This window comes from Panthera uncia, chromosome B4, assembly GCF_023721935.1.
Source record: "Panthera uncia isolate 11264 chromosome B4, Puncia_PCG_1.0, whole genome shotgun sequence".
Lineage (NCBI taxonomy): Eukaryota > Metazoa > Chordata > Mammalia > Carnivora > Felidae > Panthera > Panthera uncia.
The window spans coordinates 127652645-127678078 of record NC_064809.1 but is presented as its reverse complement, the minus strand read 5'-3'; the positions used below and the strand labels follow the sequence as shown (position 1 = coordinate 127678078).

The following is a 25434-nucleotide window of genomic DNA, read 5'->3' as shown; positions in this document are numbered from 1 at the left end:
CAGCATTCCCTCGCTTGACGACAATTACTGGGGGGTCGAGCTCTGCCCAGGGAGCAGGGCACACAGCGGTGGGCAGAATAAAGCCCCTGTCCCGGTGCCGCTTTCAGCCAGAGAAGAGACAAAGGACACTCAGCATCATGCAGTGTAGGTCACCAGAAGGGCTGTGAAGAAATTTGAGCAAAAGACCTGGAGGGCGAGGAGCAGTTTTTGGGGCAAACTGAAGGAAAAGCGTTCCTGGCAGAGGAAACAGCATGTGCAAAGGCCCTGAGGTGCCGCGTACTTGATAGTGGAAGGTCTGGCAAGGAGCTGGGTGTGGCTGCAGCAGAGGGTGGGAGAGGACAGAAAGACACTCCAGGGCCATGTCCCATAGGCTCTTGTGGGCTGTGATCTGGGCTTCGGGCTCCGCTCTAGGTGGAGGAGAGCGATGTGAGGCCCACGAGTGGGGCCCACGGTGAAAAGCCCGCTCTGGCGGTTGTGTGGGAATTCGCTAGTGGCGGTGACCACACAGCTGGCTACTACAGGAGTCGAGGTGACGGATGATACTGACCTGGATGACGGTGGGAGCCCTAGAGGTTCCAGGAAGGGGTCGGGTTCTAGAAGCAGCTAGAGGGTAGAACCACAGACCCTTCTGATGGACTGAACCCTGGAAGCAACCAGGGAGGGGGGCACTGTATCATAGTAAAAGACAGGAGTCGTGGGTCATCTTCCCAGCTGTCACTTGTCACACCTGCCCATCTCCTGCTGGGCTGTCAGCCCCAAGAGGACGGGAGACAGGGCTCATATTCACCAGCGCGCGTCCCCCCCTTCCCCGTGCCCAGTGCAGAGCCCGACACCAAGCAGGTGCCCGACAAAAATGGAGTGGTTCGGGGGCACCTGGGTGGCCCAGTCGGTTAAGCGTCCGACTTCGGCTCAGGTCACGATCTCACAGTTCGTGGGTTCGAGCCCCACATCAGGCTCTGTGCTGACAGCTCAGGGCCTGGGGCCCGCTTCCCATTCTGTGTCCCCCTCTCTCTCTGCCCCTCCCCAGCTCACGCTCTGTCTCTCAAAAAATGAATACAGGTTAAAAAAAAAAATTTTTTTTTAAATGGAGTCGTTCAGGGGGACACGGCAGGCAAGCCCCAGGTTCCGCCTCCTGGAGGCAGCAAGGTGTAGGACAGAGCACCGTACCAGGGGTCTGGAGACCTGGGGGCTCTCGCCATTCGTTCTCTCATTCACGTAGCAGGACCTGTGGGTTCTGCGGGGAAGCAGGGGTGAGGAGGACACGGGCCTGTCTCTCCTGTGGGGGGAAGAGACGAAGCCAAAAGCCAGGCATCCTGGGGATCTGACCGCCCAGGAGAGGAGGCGGCCTACTACCCAGGGCCTGGGGACCCATCGCCAGGCTGGTGGCCTTGCACGGGGCCTTTAGGGATCCCTGCAGTCCTCAGACGGAGGGCGTGGCTGCACAAAGGCGTGGCTTTGTGGGCCTTCGGGGCGATGTGCGGGATGGGAGTTAGGGTTACGGGAGAAGGTGGGCATGGAGGGTCTTGGGCGCTACAGCAAGGGTTCGGAGGTGGCCACGAGGGCGTTCTGAGCAGGCGAGCGGTTGGAGGTGGGCAGGGAGTGCTGCCGGGTGACAGTGTGACGGCACATTGGAGGAGACGGGAGATGGGGACCCCAGGGAGGAGTCCTCCCAGGGAGGAGTCTGCCCCAGGAGCCCAGGTGGGAGGCGATGGGGAGGTCCCGATGAATTGCCCCCCCACCCCCCGCCGTCAACTTGGGCTGGATCCAACTTGGGCCAACCTTACCTTGGGTTTCTGCCCAGTGGCTTTGCTAATACTGGGCTCCTCTGTGATGCTCACTGTCCCCCCCCAGATGCGAGTGAGGGACACTTAGGAAGAAGATGAAATCCGTGGAGTGAAGGTCTGGTCTCGGGGGTGGGGAGAAGGGAGGGGAGGCCTGCTAAGCATCCCACCCTGGACTGCTCCCCTAGGCGCCTCCCCTAATAGACCTCTGACCTTCTCCGGGCCTCGTTCCCCCCCCCCCCGCCTCGGTACCCCGATGATGCATGAGCCAGCAGAGCATAGGGGTCGGGGCGCTACTCTGCTTGGGTTTACAGTCTGGTTCTGTTGCTCTAACCAACCGTGAGACCCTGGCCAAGCCGCTCAACCTCACCTCTGTGCCCCCAAGTCCCCATGGCGGTGCGAGAAATCCCGCAATAGCTCCTTGGTGATCCAGGCTCAAGAGTATATAACCAGGGGTGTGGCCGCCTCTGGCAGAAGCGGTGGACCTGGGCCGAGAGAGGACCTGGGCTCTCCTCGAGCCAGCCTGTCGGGACGGCCAGTTTGTCACCAGGGTTGCTGCGGACGCTTTGGGAGGTGGGCGAGGCTGCCCCGACCTTCGCAGGATGTGCACCGGCCATCCTCGGCTGCGGCCCCGTGGGTACTGATGGCTTCTGGAAGAGCCTCAGCCCGGCTGAGGGTTGCCAACAGTCCCTCCTCCCTTGCGCTCGGGGGGGGGGGGGGGGACACTGTAAGGGTCACTGTGGCTGGGAGCCAGAGACTTAACAATGCCAAGAGGAGCAACGGGGAGCAGGGACGCAGGGAGGAGGGCCAGGAGGCCCCTTGAATCCAGCCGGGAGAGCTTCGAGCTTCGCTGGGGAGCCCCATTTTTCATAAAAAAACCTAAGACGCAGCCCCAAGGAAAGCCCTCCCACCCCCTCACCCCCACCTACACACCTGGGGATGTATTTTAAAGCCACAGTGGCATTTATGGATGCAGTGAGACACTTCTCGAGGGTCCAGCATCCTGACCCTGCCGGTGGGTGGATGGCTAAAGGGCCTTCTCTGAAAAGCCAAATAACACCCAGAAGTTTCCTTGGGGGTTCCGAAGATACAGCCGCAGACCCAGGGCACTGAGAGCGGCAACATCCGGTTGTGATGAAGTCATGATCTGTTAATGAACAGCTCATTTACAGGAAGCAGCCCAGGGTCCTGGCAGGAGCGGGGAGACAGAACCCCCCCCCCCCCCGCCCACCCCCGGGCTTGATCCCCACCTTCCTGCTGTGTGACCCTGGGCCAGTGTGGCTTAGCCTCTAGGGCGTTGGGTTTTTCATCTGTAAAACGGGGCTGATTGTGAGTGACAGATCCTCAAACCGCATTGGGAAAATGAGCCTAAGAAAATCCCGGACTGAGCTGTTGCTGTAATGCTCTGGCCGTCGGCTTCCTCCTCTGCCCAATGGGTGCGGAACCTCGAACGGTGTTTGGAGGTTTGAGCCAGACACGTAAAGTGTCCACACAGCGTGGGCCTGAGGAAGGGGAACGCAGAGGGACAACGAGCCCCACGCCCCTGGGTGAGCACATGAAATGAAAAGTGTTCCCGAGACGCTCGATGAAATTTAGTTTGTGCCTCCTCTGGCCCCAAGACCCTCTCGGCTGGGGGGCGGAGACCAGAGGGGACGCACTTCTGGAAGGGCAGGGGTCTGGCCCAGCATTATACTGGCTCAGGGGCTGCCGGGGGAGGGTTTACGGGAATGGAAGGCAGCGGTATTTCGGGACGCTGTGCCACGGAGAACCGAGAGGAAGGAAATCGCCTGAGCGGACAGAAGGCCAAGGGCGCGAGGAGCTGGTTGACAGAAATTTGCACTCCGGGCACTCCGGCTGTGGGTACCATCGCGGGGCGGTGGGGGGCTTGGGAACCGAAGCCCCTCTCTGTCCTCGGACCCCAGAGAGGCCGGTGCGGCCGCAAAGGTGGCGTTTCCAGAGCCCGACTGAGTCCAGCTTCGCTTGCCCTCCGGAGCGAGCGGCCCCAAGACCCTAGGAGGTGGCTCGTGCCCTCTCTCAATCACCGCCTTCCAGAGTCGCGGACTTCCCATCCCAAAGGCAGGGCTGCTGTCTTCCGTGCACGCTTGGTATTCGGCAAAAGCTCCTTTGCCGACGCCGGGTCGTTTCCAACCCGGGTCTGTTTCTCCACCAGGATGCCCATGGCCGAGGCCCCCCAGGCAGCTGGCGGACAGGGTGATGGAGGTGATGGCGAGGAGGCAGAGCCGGAGGGGATGTTCAAGGCCCCCAAGGACTCCAAGAGAAAAGTCCGGGACTACCTCCGCCTGGCGCCCCTGTGGCTGGCCCTTGTCGTGCTGGCTTCGGTGGGGGTCCTGCTCTGGTATTTCCTAGGTAACCTGTGGGCCCGTCTGGGAGAGGCGCCTGGGGAGGACTTGGGATGGCCGTCGGGGGCATACCAGGAGAGACCCGAAGTCCAGGCTCGGGGAATGCGGAGTTCACTGCGTGAACTTGGGCAAGGCACTTCTTCTCTGAGTCTTTCTGCCGTCCTGTGAGATGGGAGAGCTCCTGCACCTATGTTCTAGGTCCCGGGCTCGGGTCAAGGGCAAGTTCCTTGCTGGAGTCAAGCGCCCCCAGCTCCCTCCAGCGGGGGAAGGCGTATTCTCACAGCACCCAATTCCTGTGAACCGACAAGCAGGAGTGTAAACATTGCCTCCACTTGCCTGAAGCCCTCCTGGGTTGCCCCTGGGCTCAGAGCCAGTTGGCTCTGCGGGAGGAGGCCCAGCGGCACAGGAGGTACCTGGCACCTAGGGTGGGGACCACAGCTCTGTCGCCTCTGGGTCTCCAGGACCCAGCATGAGTGGGGATGAAGGGGAGGGAGACACAGGACTCAGACGCCCGGGGGAGTGTCCTTGCACAGAGATGGCTTTCACACCCCAGCTCGGGCAAGCTTACAATTCAACACACGGGGAAGGGGGATCTGGAGTGTCCAGAGCAGGCGGCCAGGGGACGCTGGCCTTGGTCTGAAGTTTGGCCTCCCCCTCTGGTATCACAGCCCTCAACTGGTCCCCGGGAGACCCAGGAGCAACGGGCCCATGTTCTTGGGTCCATCTGTCTATCCTCCCATTCATTCATTCATTCATTCACTCACGCATGCATGGCTTCATTCATTCATTCATCCACTCACTCCCTTATTCAGTACCAAGCACTTTCTGTGCCCCAGGCTCTGTGCCAGGCTCTGAAGATAGTCCCCTGCCCTCACCAGGAAGCAGGGCATGGGCTAGGACAGAGGAAGGTGACCGGCCAAGGAACCAGAGTGGAGACAATGCACCTTGCCCAAGCGATCAGAGACTTCCCATAAACACTCTGCGGAAGTTAGATAGTCTCCTTACTGGCTGAGTCTCATGGTGAATGTCAGGCCCTGTGAAGGGAACGGGGACCCACTACGGAGCAGGCATCAGAGACATCAGCCCAGGCCCAGCTCCAGCGGGCGTCGGGGTAGGGATTGTCTGGAGCCGGCCCCTGGGCCACGCTGTTAGGAAGCCTAGGCCTGATGCACCTGCTGGCCATGACTTAGACTGTGAATCCGCTCAGAGCCAAGCGAGGCGGGCAGGCCGGGGGGTGGGGGGGTGGGGGTGGAAGCTGTGTGCATTTCACCACTGGCAGGAACCCAGTACCCCAAATAGCACAGAGCTGCCGAGGCCTCGGGATGATTAGCCTTCGGGGTAAACCGCGGTGTCGGGCTGGAGGGCCAGGAACCCAAGGGCCAATCGGCTTTCTTTGAGGAGTCTAACTGCTCCTGATTCTGCTCCGGGAGTACATTCACCCCTCGGGGAGGGGGTGCTCCCTGGGGCTGAGGACCCAGCGCGGGGGTGGGGGGGGTGCTCCAAAGCCCCCAAAGGGATTTAAGGGTAAAAGGAGGCACTTCCAGGAGCTATTTGAAGGATTCTTCCCGCCCAGGCTCACGCTGTGCTCCGGGTGCTGGGCGAGGCGAAGAATCTAGAAGGGGAGACAGACAGGGGGCCTGTTCTACTGGAGCAGGAGAAGCCCGAAGTGACAAGCCAATGACTGGTTAAGTGGCAGTCGGACTCTAGAAAGGGGCCCCGGGGGAGAGGAGAGGCAGGGGTAGGGGCTGGCTCCCCAGGCGGGCAGGTCCTGGGCCCTGGGGTGCCTCCTACTTACGCTGGGGGCCCTCATGACTGCCCAGCTCTGTCTTCCTCCTACTTACCCTCCCCTGCTCTCCTGGGTGACCATTCATGCTTTCTTCTTCCCAGCACCAAACCCCGCGGGCGCCCCCCCCCATTTCTCTGCTCCCCCCTTTGCAGCAAACTCCTCGAAAGACCCGTCTCTACTTCTGCACCCCCCGCCTCTCCGGTACCTTCTCCAATCTGGCTCCCTGCCCCCCGCCCCCAACGGCGCTTGCCAAAGTCACCAGTCATCGCGTCGCTATATCCGACGTCCGGCCCTCTGTCCGCCTTGCACCTGAGCCACCGGCAGCATCTGACCAGGCCCCTCACTCCCTCCTCCTCAAAACCCTCTCCTCACGTGGCTTCCAGGGCGCCCCACATTTTCTTTTCCCCCAGCTCACACTGTTTGCTTCTCCCGCGTGTCCTTCGCTGGTCGAGGGCTCCCCTTCTCCCTAGTCCGCCTTCTTCTTTCAGGGTCTCATCCGGTGCCCCTGGCCTTAAATGTCCTTTATACCCGGGTGACTCCCAAATCTGTCCAGCCTGGGCCCCTCTGTCGCCGGGGCTTGCCCTCCACCAGGATGCCTAAGGGCATCTCGGACCGCAGCCCACGGCTCTCCCTCGTTTCCTCTGGACCCGCACCCCCCAGCCCACTCAGTGGTCATCCCGACCCTCCAGCCGTGCCCCCCTTTGCCCCCCTCTTTTACACCCCGGCCCCAATTAGCCAGCAGGCCTGGTCGCCCCTCACCTGGCCACTGTCACTGGACGACTGTGGGAGACCCCCTCCCCTGACGGCCGCGGGGCTCCCTGCTTCCGCCCTTGTCCCCTTACAGCCCGTTCACACAACACCAGGGGGACCGATTTAGAAAGCAGATCAAAGCACCTAACCTCTCCCCTTAAACCTCCCCCGGCTCCCACCTCATGGCAAAACCCAAGTCCCCCCGTCCCTCCCCGCTCCCATCTCTTCCTACTCTCCCCTCCTTCCCTCCTTGTGTTCCTCAAGTACACCACATGAGCTCCTGCCTCAGGACCTTTGGGCTTGCTGGTCCCTCTGCCTGGATTAATCCTGTAGATTAACATCCGCCTTCTTCCCTGGCCGCCAGGTCGCGGCCCGCCCTCACCCTTGATCTCCGAGGCACTGACGCCTCTAAGTGCTCCTTTATTGTCTGCCTTTCTTGCTCAACAAACCATTAAGGGCAGGGTGTTGTTTTCTTCACTGTTATACCGCGAGCGCGAACACAGTAGGGTTCTCAAGTACCATTTGCTGACTGAGTGAATAAACGAATGAACGGGGCTAGAGACCCAGGGCTGTGACTCCGGCGAGGGGAAGGATGCACGGAGGCGCTAACCCGCAAACCTGACCTTCTCGGCCACGCGGGTCCCCTGGCTTTCGTGTGGTCTGCATCCTGGACCGATTCTTGTGTCCGAGCTTCTGCCTGGGAGCCTTCGGGACATAGACCATCCGTCTATGGGCTTCTTTCCTCCCTGTCGCCGAACAAACCGGACGACGCGACGTCCACGGCAATGATGATGACGGCAGAGGGGCCTCGGAGGCCCGGGATGCCGGCCGCTGAGCTGAGGGTTTGGGTGGCAGGAGAAGGCGTCGGGGAGACCGGAGGCTCCCTCGGCTGACCTTGTTGGTTCTTCCCGGGCAGGGTACAAGGCGGAGGTCACGGTCAGCCAGGTGTACTCGGGGAGCCTCCGCGTGCTCAATCGCCACTTCTCCCAGGACCTCGCCCGCCGGGAGTCCAGTGCCTTCCGCAGTGAAATGGCCAAAGCCCAGAGGATGGTAGGGAAGGGCTGCAGGGAAGGGAGGGAACGGATGAGGGGTGGGGAGGGACTCAGAGGGCCCTGGTCAGGCTGAGCCCACTGGTCAGTCGCTTCAGAGCCCTCGCTGGGAGCCGGGTCCTGTTCCAGGCACGACGGGAGGAGAACGTAAGACGGGGGGTGGGAAAGTCAGTGGACTCGGGGATGAAACGCACTTGGGTTAAGTCCCGATGGTCACTTCCTAGCAGCCTTACCTTGGGGGAGGTCAGGGTCGTGCAGGGGTGCTGTCCGGGCCCACCCACATCCCCTCCCCTCCAGGGCGATGGTTTCCTGCCCTGGGGATGGTCTCGGGCTGCCCGTACGTCCTACCCTCCGGCTGTGGGATGGCACCCCGCCCGGGAGGGCAGGCCGGAAGTGCTGAGGAGCAGTGCTTCCTGGGAGTAACCTTCAGCCACGACACAGGGAGCGGGTAGATAAGTACCCCAGCTCCCTTGGCCTTGGTGAGGCGCCAGCTCTGAGGATGCCCCCACCGCCTCCCAGGGCTCCGTGTTGGACGGTGCCTCAGCTGCCCACGGCCCTGTCCTCCTTCACAGCCGCACTGGCCGTCCCCCTGACGGCCTGTCCTCCTCGCCCCCCCCCTCCTGGTGCTCTCCAGAATCACCCCCAAAGAAGCCACTCTCCCCACACCCTTGTCCCGGGACTTGCTTCTGGGGGACCCGCCCAAGGCTCTCTTTCCTCCTCTGTAGCGCGGATAATCTAGAGGGGCGCGGGATCGAAAGGGGATGGTGGGGACGTTGTTCAAGGTGTCCGAGATGCTCCGCAAATGCACCTCCTGCTGTCCGCGCCGGGCTGCGAACACGCGCGCAAACCGACCAGCTCAGCCCCCGTGGCTGGTGGCTGGTGGGGGGGGGGCGGTGAGGACCCACCTCGGGAGCCGAACAGGGCTCTCCGGAGTGGAGGGGCGACTTTTGACGAGGAGGGACGGAAGCCATCAGTGGTCTGGCGTAGGCGACAGCGTTGAGGGGCAAGGCCTAGGTATGGGGGGAGGGGAAAGGAACGGGGGTCAAGTTTGTTTTCTGCCGCTCGTCCGCTGGGTGACCTCGGGCAAGCCTCTCCACCCCGTGGGTTCCTGTCAAGCAGGGCCACCGACAAGGGCAAAGGACACGCGCAGGTGGGAGGGGGTTTCCGCAGAGGGTCCCCAGGGTGCTGCTGTCTCCTCTCCTTTTAGCTCAAGGAGCTCATTGCTAGCACCCGCCTGGGGCCTTACTACAACTCCAGCTCAGTCTATTCGTTTGGGTGAGTCGCCCCGGGCCCCACCCCCACCCCCAGCCCTCACTAGAACCTGAGACTCAGAGACAAGGAGGGGGTGCTGGCGGCTTCCGATGCGATGGGCTTGTTTTTAAAAATGGGGACACCCAGACATGGGCCTTCCCTTCGCGGAGCTCGGTTTCCTCACCTGTAGAATGGGCACAAGGCCGCGGTGGGGCTCACGCCAGACCGTGGCTGTGCAGCTCGTGTACGCCGCACGGGAGTCGGGTTGGCGGGAGTCCGGGTGGCCCAGCTGTCCCGTGCATGTCCGGCTCCGGCCCGGTGGCACACCCCTGAACCCCGCCCGCGCGCGGCCGGGAGGTAGAGAGCGCCTCGCTCCGGGTTTGTTGGGAGGAGGTTTCCACGTGAAGGGTGGGGTGGGGGGTGGGGAGTGGGCACGAGCCACGCTTGGCTGTCTCCCCCACCGGAGCCGGATTTCCGGCCCCTTCCCACCCGCCTCGCCTTCTGCCTGCCTTAGGGAGGGGCCTCTCACCTGCTTCTTCTGGTTCATCCTCCAAATCCCCGAGCACCGCCGGCCGATGCTGAGCCCCGAGGTGGTGCGGGCGTTGCTGGCGGAGGAGATACAGTCCACGGCCAACGGCTCGGCCCCCGCCCCCTACAGGGCCGACTACGAGGTGGACCCCGAGGGCCTGGTGATCCTGGGTCAGTACTGGGGAGGGGGGGTGTGGGGCGGGCCGGTGAGGGCTCCGCAGGCCTGGATGCTCTCAGGGTGGGGGTGGGGTGGTCTCCGAGCGACCCCCACCCCCACCCGGGGAGCCAGGACCACTGCGGGGCGGTAGGGGGTCGGCACTCAGGGTCAATCCCAGGCAGGCTGGCTCTGATGGTGGCCGCAATTTTTACTTGCACTTTTTAATTTCGTTTTATTTATTTACCTTTGGTCTTTGTTGATTTGTCTGTTCGTTTCCTTTTAACAGAGGCCAGCGTGAAAGACATAGTTGCCCTGAACGCCACGCTGGGTACGCGCCTGGGGTTTTTCTTTCCCCTCCGCTTCGTTTTGAGTCGCTGTTGCTCTTGGCTTTGGTCGAGTGTCGGGGGGCCGCGTGGCTTCCGGTGGGTGCGGGGAGCAGTGGCCTGGAGGGACCCGGGGGGGCTGCCGTGGTGGGCTTGGTGATGAGTCCCGAGCGAGGCTTGGGCCCGCAGGGGACGGGAGGGATGGTGCCCGCGTGCGTGCGTGCGTGCGTGCGTGTGCGTGCGCGCGCGCGCGCGCGTTGCCTGTGCTGGGTGTCGGAGTGAGTAGCCGGGTTAATTGCACGTAAACGTGACTCTCCTTTTTTTTATCGCCAAACTCCCAAGCTACGGTTTCCACTAATGGCAGAAAATACTCTTGCCAATTCCAAGCGTTATCAGCCGCTTTGCATTTAAACCTTGGTCTCTTGGAGATCTTTCTGTCACGTTCAAGGATACTCCCTTCACATTTTCCTTCCGCTTCTTAGCCAGGCTCATCTGCCCTGTCTTCCTCCCCCACTCCCATGCCCTGTTGCCAGAGTCGCTTTGCTTTTCTCCAAGAGGCTCCGTAGTCCTCCTCCTGCACCCTGGGAACAAAGTACCAGCAGGGCCACCATGCCAAACAGTGCCAGGCGGCACTGTCCACATCGGAGTCTGCGTGACTGGAGACTCCTGCGGTTGTGCAGTGCACAACCTGTGCTGCTGTGCCCTGTGGTTCCCGAGCAGAAGCTCCTAAATTCCCAGCTCCTTCTTACATTACCTAGAGTGTCTACCCAGAGCTGAGGCCAGGCTGAGGGCATCAGCCCCCTCTCAGTGGGGCAGGCAGGATTGAAATCATCGTCATACCCTCTCTTATCTTCTGGCCGGTCAAATGCTCACTTCTTTGGGGGATGGAGGTGATGAGGTCAAAGTGCGACTTCCAAGTAGCTGAAATCATGGTTCTCGAAACTATAGTGAGCACACATCAAAGATGTATTTAACTTCTTAACGAGGGGACCAGTAGAATATTGCAAAACTGGTTCAAAGGAGAATGTGAAAGACAGACGGATGGAGGGATCGATCGATCGATCTCCCTACGTAGCTCCCTATCATCTTCCTCTGCACCGGTACTCACACCGCCGTGACCCTTGGTCTTGGATGGGCTTCTCTGCCACCCTTGCCTGAGCTGGCTGTCCACGCATCCTCAGTTTCTGGCGGTTCCTTCGTAATTATCTTTATTTGGTTCAGTGCACGTCTGGAGTCCCTGCTCCCCGACAGCACGGTGTCTAATGGGGTGAGGATGACAATTCAAACCCTTCGTACAGGCTTTTTCGAGCATTTCCCCCATGCCAGGCCCCATGCCTGCTCTGGGGACATCAGATGACCGTGTCCTCACTCCTGCCCTCAGAGGAGCTCTGAGCCCAGGAGAGAGACAGACAAATAAACAGAATCTCATAACACCAAGTGCCAGCGCTAGAGCAGAGGTCCCGGGGGCAGCGGAAGGGGGGGGATCGTTCCACCCTGGGGGCGGAGGGACACCAGGGGCCACAATCCAAAGCAGAAGAAGGGACCCTGCCTCTAGAGGGAGGGAAAAGTTGCTCCTGCCCGGGAGGGCGGGGGGTCCTGGATGCCTTCATGGGGGGGGGGGGGGGGGGGGGGGGTACGGGGGGGGGGGGGGGGGGGGGGGGGGAGGCAGGCAGCAGACTCAGGCGTGGGAGATGGGTAGGGGTCTGTCAGGCTGCGAAGAGGAAGGGACACTCTGGGCAGAGGGAACAGTGTGAGCAAAGGCCAGGCGAGGAGAATGCAGCAGGCATGTTCGTTTACTCTCTCCCAATGACTGGAGGTGACAGGGTTCCCAAACATATTTCTGATGATCAACAGAGACCAGCAGATACTTCTCTACTTAATAAGCCTCAAAAAAAAGTGGGGGGTGTGTGCCTGGGTGGCTCAGTCGGTTAAGCATCCGACTTCGGCTCAGGTCATGATCTCACGGTCCGTGAGTTCGAGCCCCACGTCAGGCTCTGTGCGGACAGCTCAGAGCCTGGAGTCTGCTTTGGATTCTGTGTCTCCCTCTCTCTGCCCCTTCCCCGCTCATGCTCTATCTCTCTCTGCCTCTCCAAAACAAAGAAAACTAATTAAAAAAGAGAGAAATTATTAAAATGGCAAAAGCAAAACCTCAACTTGGGGCAAGATTTGAAGAAAAAAGACAACCAGGAAGAGCCAGGCGGCCTTCCCCAGGTGCTGGCTCAGGCAGATCAGAGGCCCTGTCTCTTCCCTGTCACTGGTGCCCCGTCCCCCCCCCCCCCCCCCCCCCCCCCCCCCCCCCCCGGAGGAAATCAGCTCCCCGATGGAGTCAGGACGGCCAGGGCTCAGGACGAGGGGGTTGAGGCAACAGTAACTGAGCAAAGCATCCTCCCCTCCGTTCCCTTACTGGTGCTCAGAACCCCCCAGAGAAGGAGGTGGGAAATGGGCGACCGTAGTGTGCGTTCGCCAAAACGGAGTGGCGAAGCAACCGAGTCACGCGGCTGATGAGAAGGTGCCGCTGGGACTGCAGAGCAGGGGGCGAGCCCCTCACCCACCAGGCTGCCTCCCACCTACCGGGGCGCCTCCCCTCATCCCTGCTGCTCCCCGGGCTACCCTAGCGTGAGGCTTCGAGGAGGGACTCGGGCTCCAGGGGAGAAACTGTTTGTTGGCTGCTGGTCCCTGGGGCCTGAATCAAACACACAGTAGGGCCCCCACCGACCGTGCCGAGGGAGTGAGCGCACGAAGATGCTAGAACGGTGCAAGGGGGCCTGCCGCGCACGTCCTGACATTGCCCGCAAGGCTCATGGATTCAGTCAGGCGGCAGGTGCAGCGGGGTGCGGACGCAGGAGGGGAGTCCGTGAGGGAGAAGGGGCTGCAGAGTGAAGGCAGATGGCGGGAGTGGCTGTGTCCGAGCCTCAAGCGGGGGGGGCCCGGCTGGAGACTGACAAGTCACAGGGCTCTCTGCCCCAGCTCCCCCTTCTCCCCCTCCCCCCACTCACCTAGGGAACCCTCCCCCCGCGTACGGAGCACCTGCTTTGTGCCAGGCCCCGTGGTGGGCACGCAAACACACATCAGCCCTAAGCGTGTGACAAGGCCTGCAGGGCGGTGTCGTGGCCCCCATCCGGCCCGGGTCTGTAAAGGGGGACGCTGACAGCAACTGCTTCACGGGGCTGTTAAGTGAGGTGGTGAGTGGAGGGCGCTTAGCCGCCCTCCCCGCAGCCCTGCATCAAATGCTTAATCAGTGCGATCTGTGTCCTCATCATTAGCTCCAGGCCACTTTCTCGACCCAGCGCTGCCTCTCGGCCCCACCGGAGCGCGCGCCCTTCTCTCCACCTGAAATGAAACCCTCACCCTAGTCCCCCCTTTTTGCAAAAAAAATTTTTTAGAAGTTCATTAGTGCGAGACAGCGCATGAGCGGGGGAGGGGCAGACACAGACTCGGAAGCGGGCTCCAGGCGGGCTCCGAGCTGTTCGCTCAGAGCCCGATGCGGGGCTCGAACTCGCGAACCGCGAGATCGCGAGATCGCGACCTGAGCCGAAGTCGGACACTTAACCGACAGAGCCCGCCGGGAGCCCCTCACCCTTCTCCCCTTATTGCACAGCCACCTTGCAGGTCGCTCGGCCTCCTCGAAGCTGCTCCCAGCAGTCACAGGGGTCTGTGATCCGAGACCCGCCACGCCCCAGCGCTGCCTAACCTTCCATGGCTCCCCGTGGCCACGGGGGAAAGGGTCTCCGCTCCAGGGCGTGATCTGGGCCCTGCCTCCCTTCTCCGGCTTGCTCTCTTGCCTCAAAGTCCCCTGGCCCCCTCTGGCCACCGCCCGTTTGTTCGTGCTGTGACCCTGCCTCCCCCCACCCCCAACCCCCACCCCAGGTCTCCCCAGCCCTACAGCCGGCTGGGCTTAGAGCCCTCGCTTCCTGAGCTGTTACTTACTGCTGGGCTCTGTATCTGTCCTTGCTGTTCTTGGTGCTCCCAGGCGGTGACCGGACCTTTCTCTGGCACTCGCCGGGCATGGAGAGGTCAGTGAGCGCTTAAGCGAATGAACGAATGGACCCATGAGTGAATGCGTGGATGGGGAGAGATGGGAACCAGCGGGGAGACAGAAAGAAGGGACATGGCACATCTGGGCTGATCCCCATCCAGCTGCTGTCCCCGGGCCACCCCCGCCCAGGTGAGGACCGGCTGGCCCCCCGGGGTCTCTCCTCCTGGCTAACAGGGGTCAGGGGGCCTGTGCCTCTCCCTCCTCCAGGCTGCTACCGCTACAGCTACGTGGGCCAGGGCCAGGTCCAACGGCTGAAGGGGCCCGACCACCTGGTCTCCAGCTGCCTGTGGCACCTGCAGGGCCCCAAGGATCTCATGCTCAAACTGCGGCTCGAGTGGACGCTGGCCGAGTGCCGGGACCGGCTGGCCATGTACGACGTGGCCGGGCCCCTGGAGAGGAGGCTCATCACCTCGTGAGTCCTGGGAAGGGGGCGGTGATGTGGGGGCCAAATCGCACCCCGTTCCGAGATGAGGGGCTGTGTGACCCTGCTCCTCGGCGTGCGGTCTCTGAGAGGCAGCGGGGCTAGCCCACGGAGAAAGGGAAAAGAGGCTGAAAGGGGCTGTGTTTCCCCACCTGTAACAAAGCGGTTGTACGAGATGACCCGGAACCTCAGCACTGAGGGGCGACAGGGCTTGTCAGGACTCTTCAGGGTTTGGCAGCCCCAGACCTCCCACCTCCCCGCCCTCTGGTGCTTCTCAGGGGCGTGTCCTAAGGCAAGTCACTTTGCCTCTCTGAGCCTCAGTTTCCTCACTTGTAAAATGGGGGCAGAATCACGCCCACCTTGCCGGGTTATTGCGAGGATTTAATCAGTCCCACGCTTCTCACACATCGTAATGCTATCCATTATTGCTACGTGTTCAGTGTATCCATCAAATATCCAATAACTGCTGTCCGTTACTACTCTCATTGTATATAGTCTAGTGGGATTGGGTCACGAGGGGCATTGAATGCCAGGAGCAGTTTGAGCTGTAACACTTGCTAAGTGGCCCCCACTTACCAGCCCCCCCCACAAAAGTTCTTGAGCAGAGGAGCGGGGCTTTAGGACATCGGATAAGATGACAAGGGCAGGAAGCAGGCAAGTGGCGGTGGGGGTGGTGGGGGGAGACCACGAGGGGGCTGGAAATGGCCTCGGCCTCCAGGAGATGTGGCCACCTCCGCAGCGTGGGGAGGGGCTCTGTGAGCCCAGGTGTCACGTGGCTCTGTGACAGGTAGAGGGGCCCGGCTGGGAGGGCAGGGGGGTGCCCCAGGCTGCTGCCTCCTCTGTCTCGCTCGGGCTGGCCCAGCTTCCAGGCGGGAGTGGGGGCGAGAGCCGCGTGTTCAGATCAAGGGCAATCCTGGAGGCTGGGCAGGGCCGAGGTTCTCCCCCCGATCCCCCCCCCCCCCCCCCCCCCCCCGCCCCGGGCCTCTCTGAATATCCTGGCTCTGAGGCGGCACACTCATTTGCGACACCGCCCCCCCACATGGTGACCTCAATCTGGGGTGTGCGTGGGCTGGGTTCCTGGAGGGCTCTGGGAAGGCGGAGAAGTCAGACACCATCTGATTTCCAGCCCCGATGAGGGTGGGGACACTTGCGGGCTTCCCCTGGGGCTTCTTCAAGCCCCACCCCCCACACAGCCTGCCCAGAGGGAGGGGACCCGGCTCGGCCTCGCCCCTGCCGGCTGTGGTACCCAGGCAGCTCGGACATCCCACCTCAGAGCCTTGCAGTCTCCAATGATGGGTCGGATAAGGTCAGGGGGTCCCCAGACTTGCACCCCAGAGCCGTGAGAGGGTCTTGCGCGGTGATAAAGAGGACAGAGCAGGAGGGTCCCCGCCCTACTTGAACCCCGTGGTTTGTCTTATGGGTTTCACCCCCTGGGAGACGGCGACACATTTTTGTCTCTGCTGCTAAGCAGATAAAAGAAAAGAACCCCCAACGTTAAAGGCTGAGGCGCCCACTACAGGTGACCTCGGGCCCCTCAACCCTGAAACCTGGGCTCCCTGCGGGGTACCGGCCGGGCACTCGGGGGTCACAGGGCTTCTGAGGGGACAGGGGCTGAGGGACGGAGGCAACCTCCTGGCCTCTCTCACCTGAGGAGCTGGCCTGACCCTCACAGGGCCTCCAGTCGGCCTCCTGAGCCAGAGAGGGTCAGAAACCTGCCCAAGGACACACAGCAGGTTGGCCACAGCTGTGCTGCTCTTAGGCCGCCCTCCCGGGCCCCTCCCGCCCCAGCCACCTTTCTCTGTCCTTCCAGGGTCTACGGCTGCAGTCGCCAGGAGCCCGTGGTGGAAGTCCTGGCATCCGGCGCCGTCATGGCCGTGGTCTGGAAGAAAGGCCTGCACAGCTACTACGACCCCTTTGTACTCTCCGTGCAGCCTGTGGCCTTCCAGGGTGAGGGGTCGGGTCCCTAGGGATGGGGGTGGGTGGGGCATTGCTGTGAGAAACCCAGGGCACAGGCCAGCAGGCCTTTCACCTTCCTGTTGGAGTTGGGAGTGGGACGGGGGCAGAGGGAAGGTTCTGGAAGCTCCTCCGCTCTCCACCCTCCCGTGCCCGCGGCTCCTCTCTTCTGTCCTCTATTCTCACTCCATTTCCCTACCTTTCACCTGGCTCTCCGGCCCTCCCTGTCCCTGTCCCCCGTCTCCCTCATTCTCTCTCCCGCCCTCTTTCTGTTTATTGTCTGTTCTGTCCCCACCCTGGACCTGTGTCTCCTCTCCAGGCTCCTCCCCTGGCCCTTTCCGCTCCCCCCTACTCCGGCCGCCCCCCTCCCGCCCCTGCACCTGCCTGAGGCTAGAGGGTGGGTCTGTGGTCAGGAGGCCCCGAGAACCTCAGATTCACCCCCAGACCACCCTCGCATACCTAGGGTGAGCCCCACATCTCTCTGGAGAAGGCGTTCGGCTCAGGGAGGGCTATCCACACCATTTCCGGGAAGGGCTCCCCAGGCTGCCCGCGGGTCTCCCCGCTGTCCTCCTGCTCTGGATCTCCCTCGCTGACACCCCCTTTCCCAGGAAGAGCTCACCTTGCCCTTCGTGCCCTGGCTGTCGTTAGGCCTGGATCAGCAAGGCCCCTCTAGTTTCTGGAGCAGGTGGAAGAGAGAGGGTTGGAGACAGGAGACCACGAGACGCTGCCCCCACCTCTCCTGGCAGTCTGCCTCTTCCCGCCCCTGGTGTTGGCCCCAGAGGTCTCCTGGCAGTGACCCAGGTCCCCAGCGGCCCCGGCTGGGTTCCGGCAGCCCTGTGGGGGGTGCCTGGGGCCGAGGAGCTGCCGGAGCCCGCGCTGGTTCCAGGGAGTCACTGACATAGCTCAGGGGAGAGGGGGACAAGGTGACCCTGGCTCCGGGGAGAGGTGGCGGGGCCCCTGGGAACTCTCCTGATCCCTCGCCCTCTCACTGTGTGACCTCAGCCAGGTCCCTCCTCCTCTCGGAATCTCAGCTTTGCAAAGGGGAATGATTCTCCCTCCCCCGATGCCCAGAACCGCGAGGCTTGCACAGTGGTGACCACGTGTAGTAAACGTTCAAGGGCAACACAATTCGTGCCGATAGGTAACATTTATTTGAGGACTCACCACCAATCAGGCTCTCTGTGCGTTGCGTGTCTATTTAATCGGCTTATCTGCCCTGTGAGGTAGGTGCTACTATGGCCCCCGTGTTGCAGATGGGGAAACTGAGGCCCAAGGCCACACATTCACACTCGACCACTGAGCTTGACGGTTTAATGGCAGGATGCGGGTGGGGTTGCGGCTGCCTCTCACCTGCTGGGAGGCGCAGCGAGCTGGGGCCGGGGGGACCTTGTGTAACAGCTGTTCTCGGGGCCCAGCTTGCGAGGTGAACCTGACCCTGGAGGGCCGTCTGGAGCCGCAGGGCGTCCTCAGCACGCCTTACTTCCCCAGCTACTACTCGCCCAGCACCCACTGCTCCTGGCACCTCATGGTGAGCCCCGTGCCCTGCCACCCATCTGCCCTCTGCCCAGGGCACCCTATGGACCTCAGGAAGCCCCGGCGGGGAGGGGACCGCTGTCCTGCCCCTGCTGGAGCAGCCACAGGCTGGGCCCTGGGTGCACATCTCCCCGGGAGGGGGTGGACAAGTGTGGCCAAGGTCTGCCTCCCTTGGCCGCAGTGGTGCCTGTGTGTTGAGTGACAGACAAACCTCAGCCCCGGCAGGCCCTCTGTGTCGACAGGCCTCCTCCCTTTGCGGGGCTGGGAAGTGGGGCCACCAGCCCAGCCACAGCCCACGGGCCGCGTGGTGACCACTCCTCTGTCACAGGTGCCCTCCCTGGACTACGGCTTAGCCCTCTGGTTTGACGCCTATGCTCTGCGGAGGCAGAGGTATGACCTGCCGTGCACCCAGGGACAGTGGACGATCCAGAACCGGAGGTACCCACCCCCTGGGGCCCCCTTCCTCTCCCCACAGTCACCCGCCTGGGGAGCCCACGTCCCGGACCTCAGAGGGGCAGTGCAGGAAGAGGGCACAGGGCACAGGCCAGGCTATTAGGCCCGCCACCCCGGCCCCAGCCTCCCGTCCTGCCACCCGAAGGTCTCAGACACCTTGGCTGTTGATTCTGGTTCGGGCGGGATGGCTTCGCTTCCTTGGCTGCTGTCACCCCACTGTCTGGTCCCCTGAATTCTCAAATGAGACGATTCCGGAGCCACAGGACTCCACGTGCACCCAGGGACCCCTCTTCCCTTACCCCACGCCCTGCTGTTGGCCAAAGTCAAGTGGCTTCCGGGCTGGAAAGCTGCATGGCCAGGGCCAAGTCCACTCTGGCTAATGTGACCAAGGGTGGCCGATCGCCAGGGTCGCTCCGTATCACCCACATCACCCACGGGACGCTTGCCCTGCTGTCTGTCCTGACTTGGGCCCCCGGGGGACAAAGTTTCAGAGGAAGAAGTGAGCCCTTGGGGAGGTGGGACAGGACACAGCAGGGCCGCCCGTGGGTCATCTGGGGTTGCAGTTTGATCAGTAGGAGGAGGACTGGTAAATGGCCACTGGGGCAGGCAACCTGGGGTCCCCGGTGGCCCTGACGGCTGCAAGGAGTGAGGTGGGAGGGTGGTGGGGAAGGGAGGCAGTGTAGACACACTCTCCCCAGTCTGGGAAGAGGTGGGTGACCTGGGACATTTGGGGGAGGGGATACTTATGATGGGAGGGGCCCCATGCCTAAGCCCTGAGTGGGACTGGCCCCCAGAGGGAGAGGGGAAGGTTCGGGCACCTGTAGCGGTGAGATGATGATGTAAGTGACAGGCAGGGCTGCGGGGGTAGGGGGAATAGGAGGCCCTCCCGGGGCCCCATTGTTAGGCGGCAGACGTTTGGGGAGAGAAGAGAGATCTTGAAGTAGCCTCGCCGGCCGGGGTGGGGTCCAAGGACGTTGGAGAGAAGCTTCTGCACCTAGTAGGGTCGGGCCTCTGCCCTCCCTTTCAATCCCAGGATTCTGGTCTCAGAGGCTGGGATGCTCATGTGCAAAGTTCCTGACTTCTTGGCTTCACGGAGTTTGAGTGTCCGAGATTCCAGGACATAAAATGCAAAAAGGTTCCAGGACTCTGGAAGCCTCGGATTCTGGGACTGGTGTCCACGTTCGCCAACGCGGGCTTTGTCGGTCGATGCTATTCAGACACAAGGTGACAGGGTTGATGACGCTCCTTGACTCGTCGTCATCCTTTCCGGGGCCCTGGCAATTCATCAGGGACTGTGGTTAAAGGGAAAAAAGGCGAAATGCCTGTGGTGCGACCTCAGGCCCGTGCTGTTCGGGAAACAAAAGGCACCCTGTCCCATGGGTCCCAGCGTGCAGGTGTCATTTCTGGGCACCTCCACGTTTATCCTCAGGGAGCTCCCTGGGGACCCAGGGGAGTCACTCTTGCAACCGGAGTCGGGCGAGGCGGTCGGATCCAAAGCGTGTGTGGGTGTGCATACGCATGCCCGTGGGCGTGAGTCCACGCATGTTCGCCTGCACCCGTAAGTGCCCACCCGTGCGGATTCTCCTGCAGAGCCTCTGAGCAGCTGTGCTGGCTGTTCACTCTCTTGGCCACGGCGCTCCTGACCAGCCCGCCGGCACCCGGGTGAGAGGACTGAGGGCCTCTGTGGCCCTCGCCAGTTCCGAGAACGGCCTGGGAAGTCCCACCTCTATCTCCTGAGACCTTCGGGAAGGATCCAGGGTCCCCAGGTGGAGACTCACGCCCCAGGCCGGCCCCCCCGGGGTTCCTGCCCATGTCTGAGTGTGGAAGGGAAGGCAGACGTGTGTCTCCAAATCATAAGCACAGGACAAACATTTCCTCTAGTTTCGCTCTTTTTTGATAATGATCATCCAGTGTAGACGCTGAGAAACTCTTTGAATGAGCATTTGTTGGAAAATTTGCTTGTGTGGGTGGCAAAGATATGAGAGGTCCGGGGAAGGGTGTTGATTTGCAGGCACAGGGTGTATAGGGAGGGGGAGGGCACGGCCCTTGGACCCAGAATGGCCATGGACGAGGAGCGATAGAGGGCGGGTTGGGGGCAAAGGGGCCTTGCCCTTCAGGTGGCGATGTAGCGATGAGGAAAGGCTGGGCATCCTCGGCTTTGTGGCCTCCCTCCCCTGGGCCCTTTCTGCCTTTCCCCACCTCCCTCCTTTCTACCCGGCTTCTCCCGGCGCCCACGGCCAAGGCCTCACGCCCTTTGAGTGGCCCGGAGGGGGCGGGGAGGGACGTGGCCTAGTGAGCCTGGCCACCGGCGGCTTGATTTCACAGAACCCGCTCTGGCTGGGCGTCACCACAGCATAGGTTTCCCCTTTACCGGGAATCTGCCTCCTGCCAGCTTCCTCTCCTGTGATGTCACTTTTCTCGTGATCTGCCCGATCGTTTCCCCTTCCCGCCTGCTGACGGGAGAGGCAGAAGCACCGGCTCCCTGGGCCCGCGGGAGCCCCCTGTGGCTGACCCGGCTCCGGGTGGCCCTCCTGGTCCTCTGTGCCGCTGGGTGGCCAGCACTGCCTGCAGCCACGGGGGCTCCTGGTCAGACTGAGGTCAGCCCGACCCCAGGGCTGGGTGCTGGCCGTGTGCAGGCCCGGCTGCAGCTGCTGCCCTAGACGAGCTCACAGCCCGACGGCATCAGCAGCTGGCCTTCCGGGAAGTCGTTTTCTCATGTGTTCCTTAAAATACCCCGCAAGGGAGATATTATCACCCCCATTTTATAGACGTGAACACTGACGCTTGCTGAGGTCGATGTGCCCGAGGTCACGCAGCTGCTTCACGTGGCAAAGCTGGCCTCCAGCTCGGCTCTGCGGCTCTGGGTCCGGAGCTCTGGCCGCCACGCCAGACGCTGCTATCCTCCCTCCTTTAGTGCTTGCGCCTTCTGACCCGCCTTCGCACGTAATCTGTCCTCAGGGAAGGGAATGTGTGCGTGCATGCAGCTATCCTGGATCCTTCCTTCCTTCCTTCCTTCCTTCCTTCCTTCCTTCTTTCTTTCCTTCCTTCCTTCCATTCATCCATCCATCCACCTACCCACCCACTTTTCCTTCCTTCTGTCCACCCACCCTTCCATCCATTCACCCATCTATCCATCCACCCATCCTTCCTTCCATCCATCTACCCTTCCTTCCTTCCTTCCTTCCTTCCTTCCTTCCTTCCTTCCACCCACCCAATCTTTCTTGAATTCCTCCCGGTGTGGAGTTGCTGATGTGCAAGAAGGTTGAAAGGGTCTCTTCTGACAGTCTGGGTGAGGCAAGAAGGAAAAACCCCCAACCCAGAGAGGTGAGAAAGCAAACCGGCCACTGCGCAAACATGTGCCTCCAGACCCCCACGCTTTGCAGCTGAGCTGGGTTCCACGGACTTTAGACTCCTGGCGCCTCCTGAAGAGGGCTGATGGGGGAGGAGGTGACGCTTGGATGGGGAGGAATTAGGGAGCCAGAGGGGGTACATGCCCTTCCCCAGAAGGCTCTGCAGCAGGATCCAGACAGGCAGATGCGCACAGGGGCCCAGCTGGTGCATCACTCCGTGAGGCAGGCTGCGTAGGGGAGAGCGGGAGAGGGAGGGGCGGGCTGCAGCCCTACACATGCCTCTGATTATTCCCAGCCAGTGTTCCTGGGGCTTCCTTTCCAGAAGAGGAATCTAGATTATTATGTGAAATTAGTGGCTGACTGAACTTGAAAAAAAAATTATTTTAACATTGCATCGACGAAAAAGACCGTCTTTAACTTGGGTGAGTCAGCCTGAGTCCCTAGATTGTAGCCTCTGCCTTGCATTCTTATGGAGAGACTTGCCCCAGGAAGGCTGTCGCCAGCCCCTGCCCCAGCCCTCCAGGGTGAGCCCCAGATGCTGCCCAGACAGGTCCCGGGGGCACCAGGCTGAGCCACGGGCTGATTCTGGAATTTCTTCTCTCAGATGCCAGTAGGGAAAATGTTCGGTCAGCACGCACCGGTACATGAGAGAGCCAGAGCTCAGGGTGACCACGTGGCCCTCAGATTCTTCTGGATTGAAATGTTCCACTCCTCTCCCACCTGGCTCTGGTTCCTTCCCTGTCTCTCCACAGTCTGTCCCTGACTGTGTGGGGACAGTGCCTCACGCCCCTGAGCCTTAATTAAACACGTTCAGGGTTGTGCTGTGACACTTTTCCCCTGGCCCCGTATTTCCCACCTCCTACCTCCCCTGTCCCTGCTCCTCAGGGAAAATCTCCGGGCATAATAATCCATGATAACATTTGTCCACGTTGGAAACAGTCCAATGGACGAGCCAGCCAGCCAGCCCAAACCCGCTTTGCTTCCTTAGTTTTAAAAGGACAAGGGCCAGGACTGCTCGAAGGCGCCCCCTAGTGGCGTTTCCTCCCTGTCTTGTCCCCTTGGACTGGAGGAGCCGGGCTTCTCCAAATTTTCCACCTTTACACCTTTTAAAATTATTGAGCGCCCCAAAGCGTTCTTACGCGGGTCATATCATCTACGTTTACAGCATTAGAAATTAGAGGTACGAAAATTTAAAAACACTTACCAATTCATTTAAAATAACGAGCCCGGGGGTGCCTGGGTGGCTCAGTCCGTCAAGCGTCCGACTTCGGCTCAGGTCATGATCTCACGGTTCGTGGGTTCGAGCCCCACGTCAGGCTCTGTGCTGACAGCTCAACCTGGAGCCTGTTTCCGATTCTGTGTCTCCCTCTCTCTCTGCCCCTCCCCTGTTCACGCTCTGTCTCTGTCTCAAGAATAAATAAACATTAAAAAAATTTTTTTAAATAAAAACAAAACAAAACAAAAATAACGAGCCCGTTACATTTTAACATAAATAACGTATTTTGCAAAAAAAAAAAAAAATTATATTTTCCCAAACCAAAAACAGTTGGTGGGAAAAAATATCGTTTCACGTTTTTGCAACTCTCTCCTAAACTGGATTAGTAGACCAGAACCGGATACACACATCTGCTTCCACATTCAACCGGCTGCCATTATCGCTAACACATCGTGTAGTCTCTGGAAAATTCCCCCGCATCCTTGTTGAGAGAATGTGGGTGAACGTGGCAGGTATCATCCGAGCATTATTATGAACATAATTTTTACTTTGGACCCCCCGCCCTGAGGTTCCCCGGACCACACTTTGAGAACTGCCTGTTGGTCTGGAAGCAAAGAGAGGATTCACTGTGACCAGACAGCAGGAGGAGGCCGGACCTTAAGCCGGGTCGGTGGCGGAACCCGGGAAGTTGCAGTGACGGCCAGGGTGCCCATCTGCACCCCCCCCCACCCCAGAGCGGGCTGAGCGCGTCCTCCTAGGTCCTGAGCAGCCTGGATTCTGGTTTACCTCGATGGTTCCCTACGCGAGCCTCATCTAGAAAATGGGACGAGAACAATCCCTGTGTCACGAGATGGAGTTGTTGCAAGAACCTCGAAATCTCTGGGCAGTGAGGCCTTGTGATGTTGCTGTCGATGTGGGAGGGGCCGGACAAGACAACCCCACATCTTCCTCGGGTGTTTGCTGATGAACTCATTGCTTAGTCAGGTGAACTGTGGAGGGCTTGCCATGTTCTAGAAGTTCCGGGGAGGTACCCGGCGCCTGCAAATCAGGGGAGCTGCTCTGTGGGCTGCATCTGCTGTGGGATGCTCCCATCATGCTTTGGGGCATTCCCGCCTGCTCTCTTGACTTCCTCCCGTCCTCTCTGCCGGGGGGCGGGGGGGGGGCACTTTCCCTTCCGTTTGCATGTTTTCTGACCTGTGTTCTGGGTGTTTCCTGCGTCTGTAAAGCATCCCTATTTGCTCTGTGAGGGTGCTCCCTTCCCTGTGGGGGGTGTTCCTATGAGCTGTTCAGGGAGGGGATCCCACCTGCGAAGGGAGGGAACCCCAGGCTGCTGTCTGGGTAGCGACCCCGTCACTCTGGGGGGGGGTGGGCTGCCCCCCCTTGGTGAAAGCGTGCCCACGTGCTCTGGGAGGCAAGGTGCTCCCAGGCGTGGGGTGGGATGAGCCCCCCCATACCTCCATCCCTGGAGATGGGAAGATTCCTCCCTGCTCTCTGGGCAGAACTTCACCCCTCTGTGGAAGTTCTCCCACCTGCTCTGTGGGGACGAGGGCATCATCTTGGGGTGGGGGAGTCCCGGAGGGATGTGATGGCCCTCCTGTGGCCGGGGAAATGGTCGCCCCTTCGTGGGACAGAGAAGCTGATGGCCGTCAGCGTTACTCTATTGTATTGGTCCTGGGAGCAGAACTGGTGTCTCCCTCAGGTCCAGAGAGAGTCACAGGGAGACCCCCCAGGGCTATGGAGGCTTCTCAGTGGGCAGGACGGTGCCCGAAGGGGGCACACGGCTGCCTTCCCCCTGCCCCCCTCCACACTGAGCACAAGGGGAGCGTCGTCTCCTGTCTACACCCAGTAGACCAGTCAAGGACTCCTCCCTCTACTGACACACTGAAGTTTTGTCGGCTTTGGAGTCAACGGGGGTGACCATTTCCCTTATTTTCTAAGGCAGGAAAGCGTGCAGCTCAGAGAAGGCCACGGACTTGCTAGGGGGCCAGGCTTTGAATTTTATCCCGCAGGGAATGGGGAGCCACTGAAGGGTTTTGAGCAGGGGGATGACGGAGGCTGATTTCCAGAAGATGACTGTGGGGGTGAGCGTTCACCCAAGGGAGAAGTCAAGACAGATGAGGTGGACGATGGGGGAGCAGCTCCCCCTTCCTCTCCGGCTGCTCTGCCCTTGCCCTGTCTGTGCGCGGGGACCTAAGCTGTCCCTTCCCTCGGGCCGGCCTGTGTGGCCCTGAGCCTCTCTCGGTCGCCCCCAGGCTGTGTGGCCTGCGCACCCTGCAGCCCTATGCCGAGAGGATCCCCGTGGTGGCCAGTGCCAGCATCACCGTGAACTTCACCTCCCAGATCCCGCTCACCGGGCCCGGCGTGCAGGTGCACTACGGGTTATACAACCAGTCAGATCGTGAGTAGGGGCAGCCTGGGGGGCAGGGCGGGCACCCCCCGACGCCCCTGCAGCTTCTTCCCGCCTGCCTCCCATCCCCAGAGGCTGGA

At 61.2% G+C, this 25434-nt stretch overlaps 1 protein-coding gene across 1 annotated transcript in view; it reads left to right on the top strand.

The window, feature by feature from the left end:
- The first annotated feature begins 3948 nt into the window (after positions 1 to 3948).
- Positions 3949 to 25434, top strand: part of TMPRSS6 (transmembrane serine protease 6) — a 31335-nt gene continuing 9849 nt past the window's right edge. Inside the window, 10 exon segments of the mRNA XM_049626288.1 lie at positions 3949 to 4148; positions 7594 to 7727; positions 8934 to 9001; positions 9492 to 9676; positions 9949 to 9990; positions 14229 to 14433; positions 16253 to 16389; positions 17811 to 17923; positions 18257 to 18366; positions 25200 to 25345. Coding sequence (XP_049482245.1) covers positions 3953 to 4148; positions 7594 to 7727; positions 8934 to 9001; positions 9492 to 9676; positions 9949 to 9990; positions 14229 to 14433; positions 16253 to 16389; positions 17811 to 17923; positions 18257 to 18366; positions 25200 to 25345 — 1336 coding nt within the window. The 5' untranslated portion in view covers positions 3949 to 3952.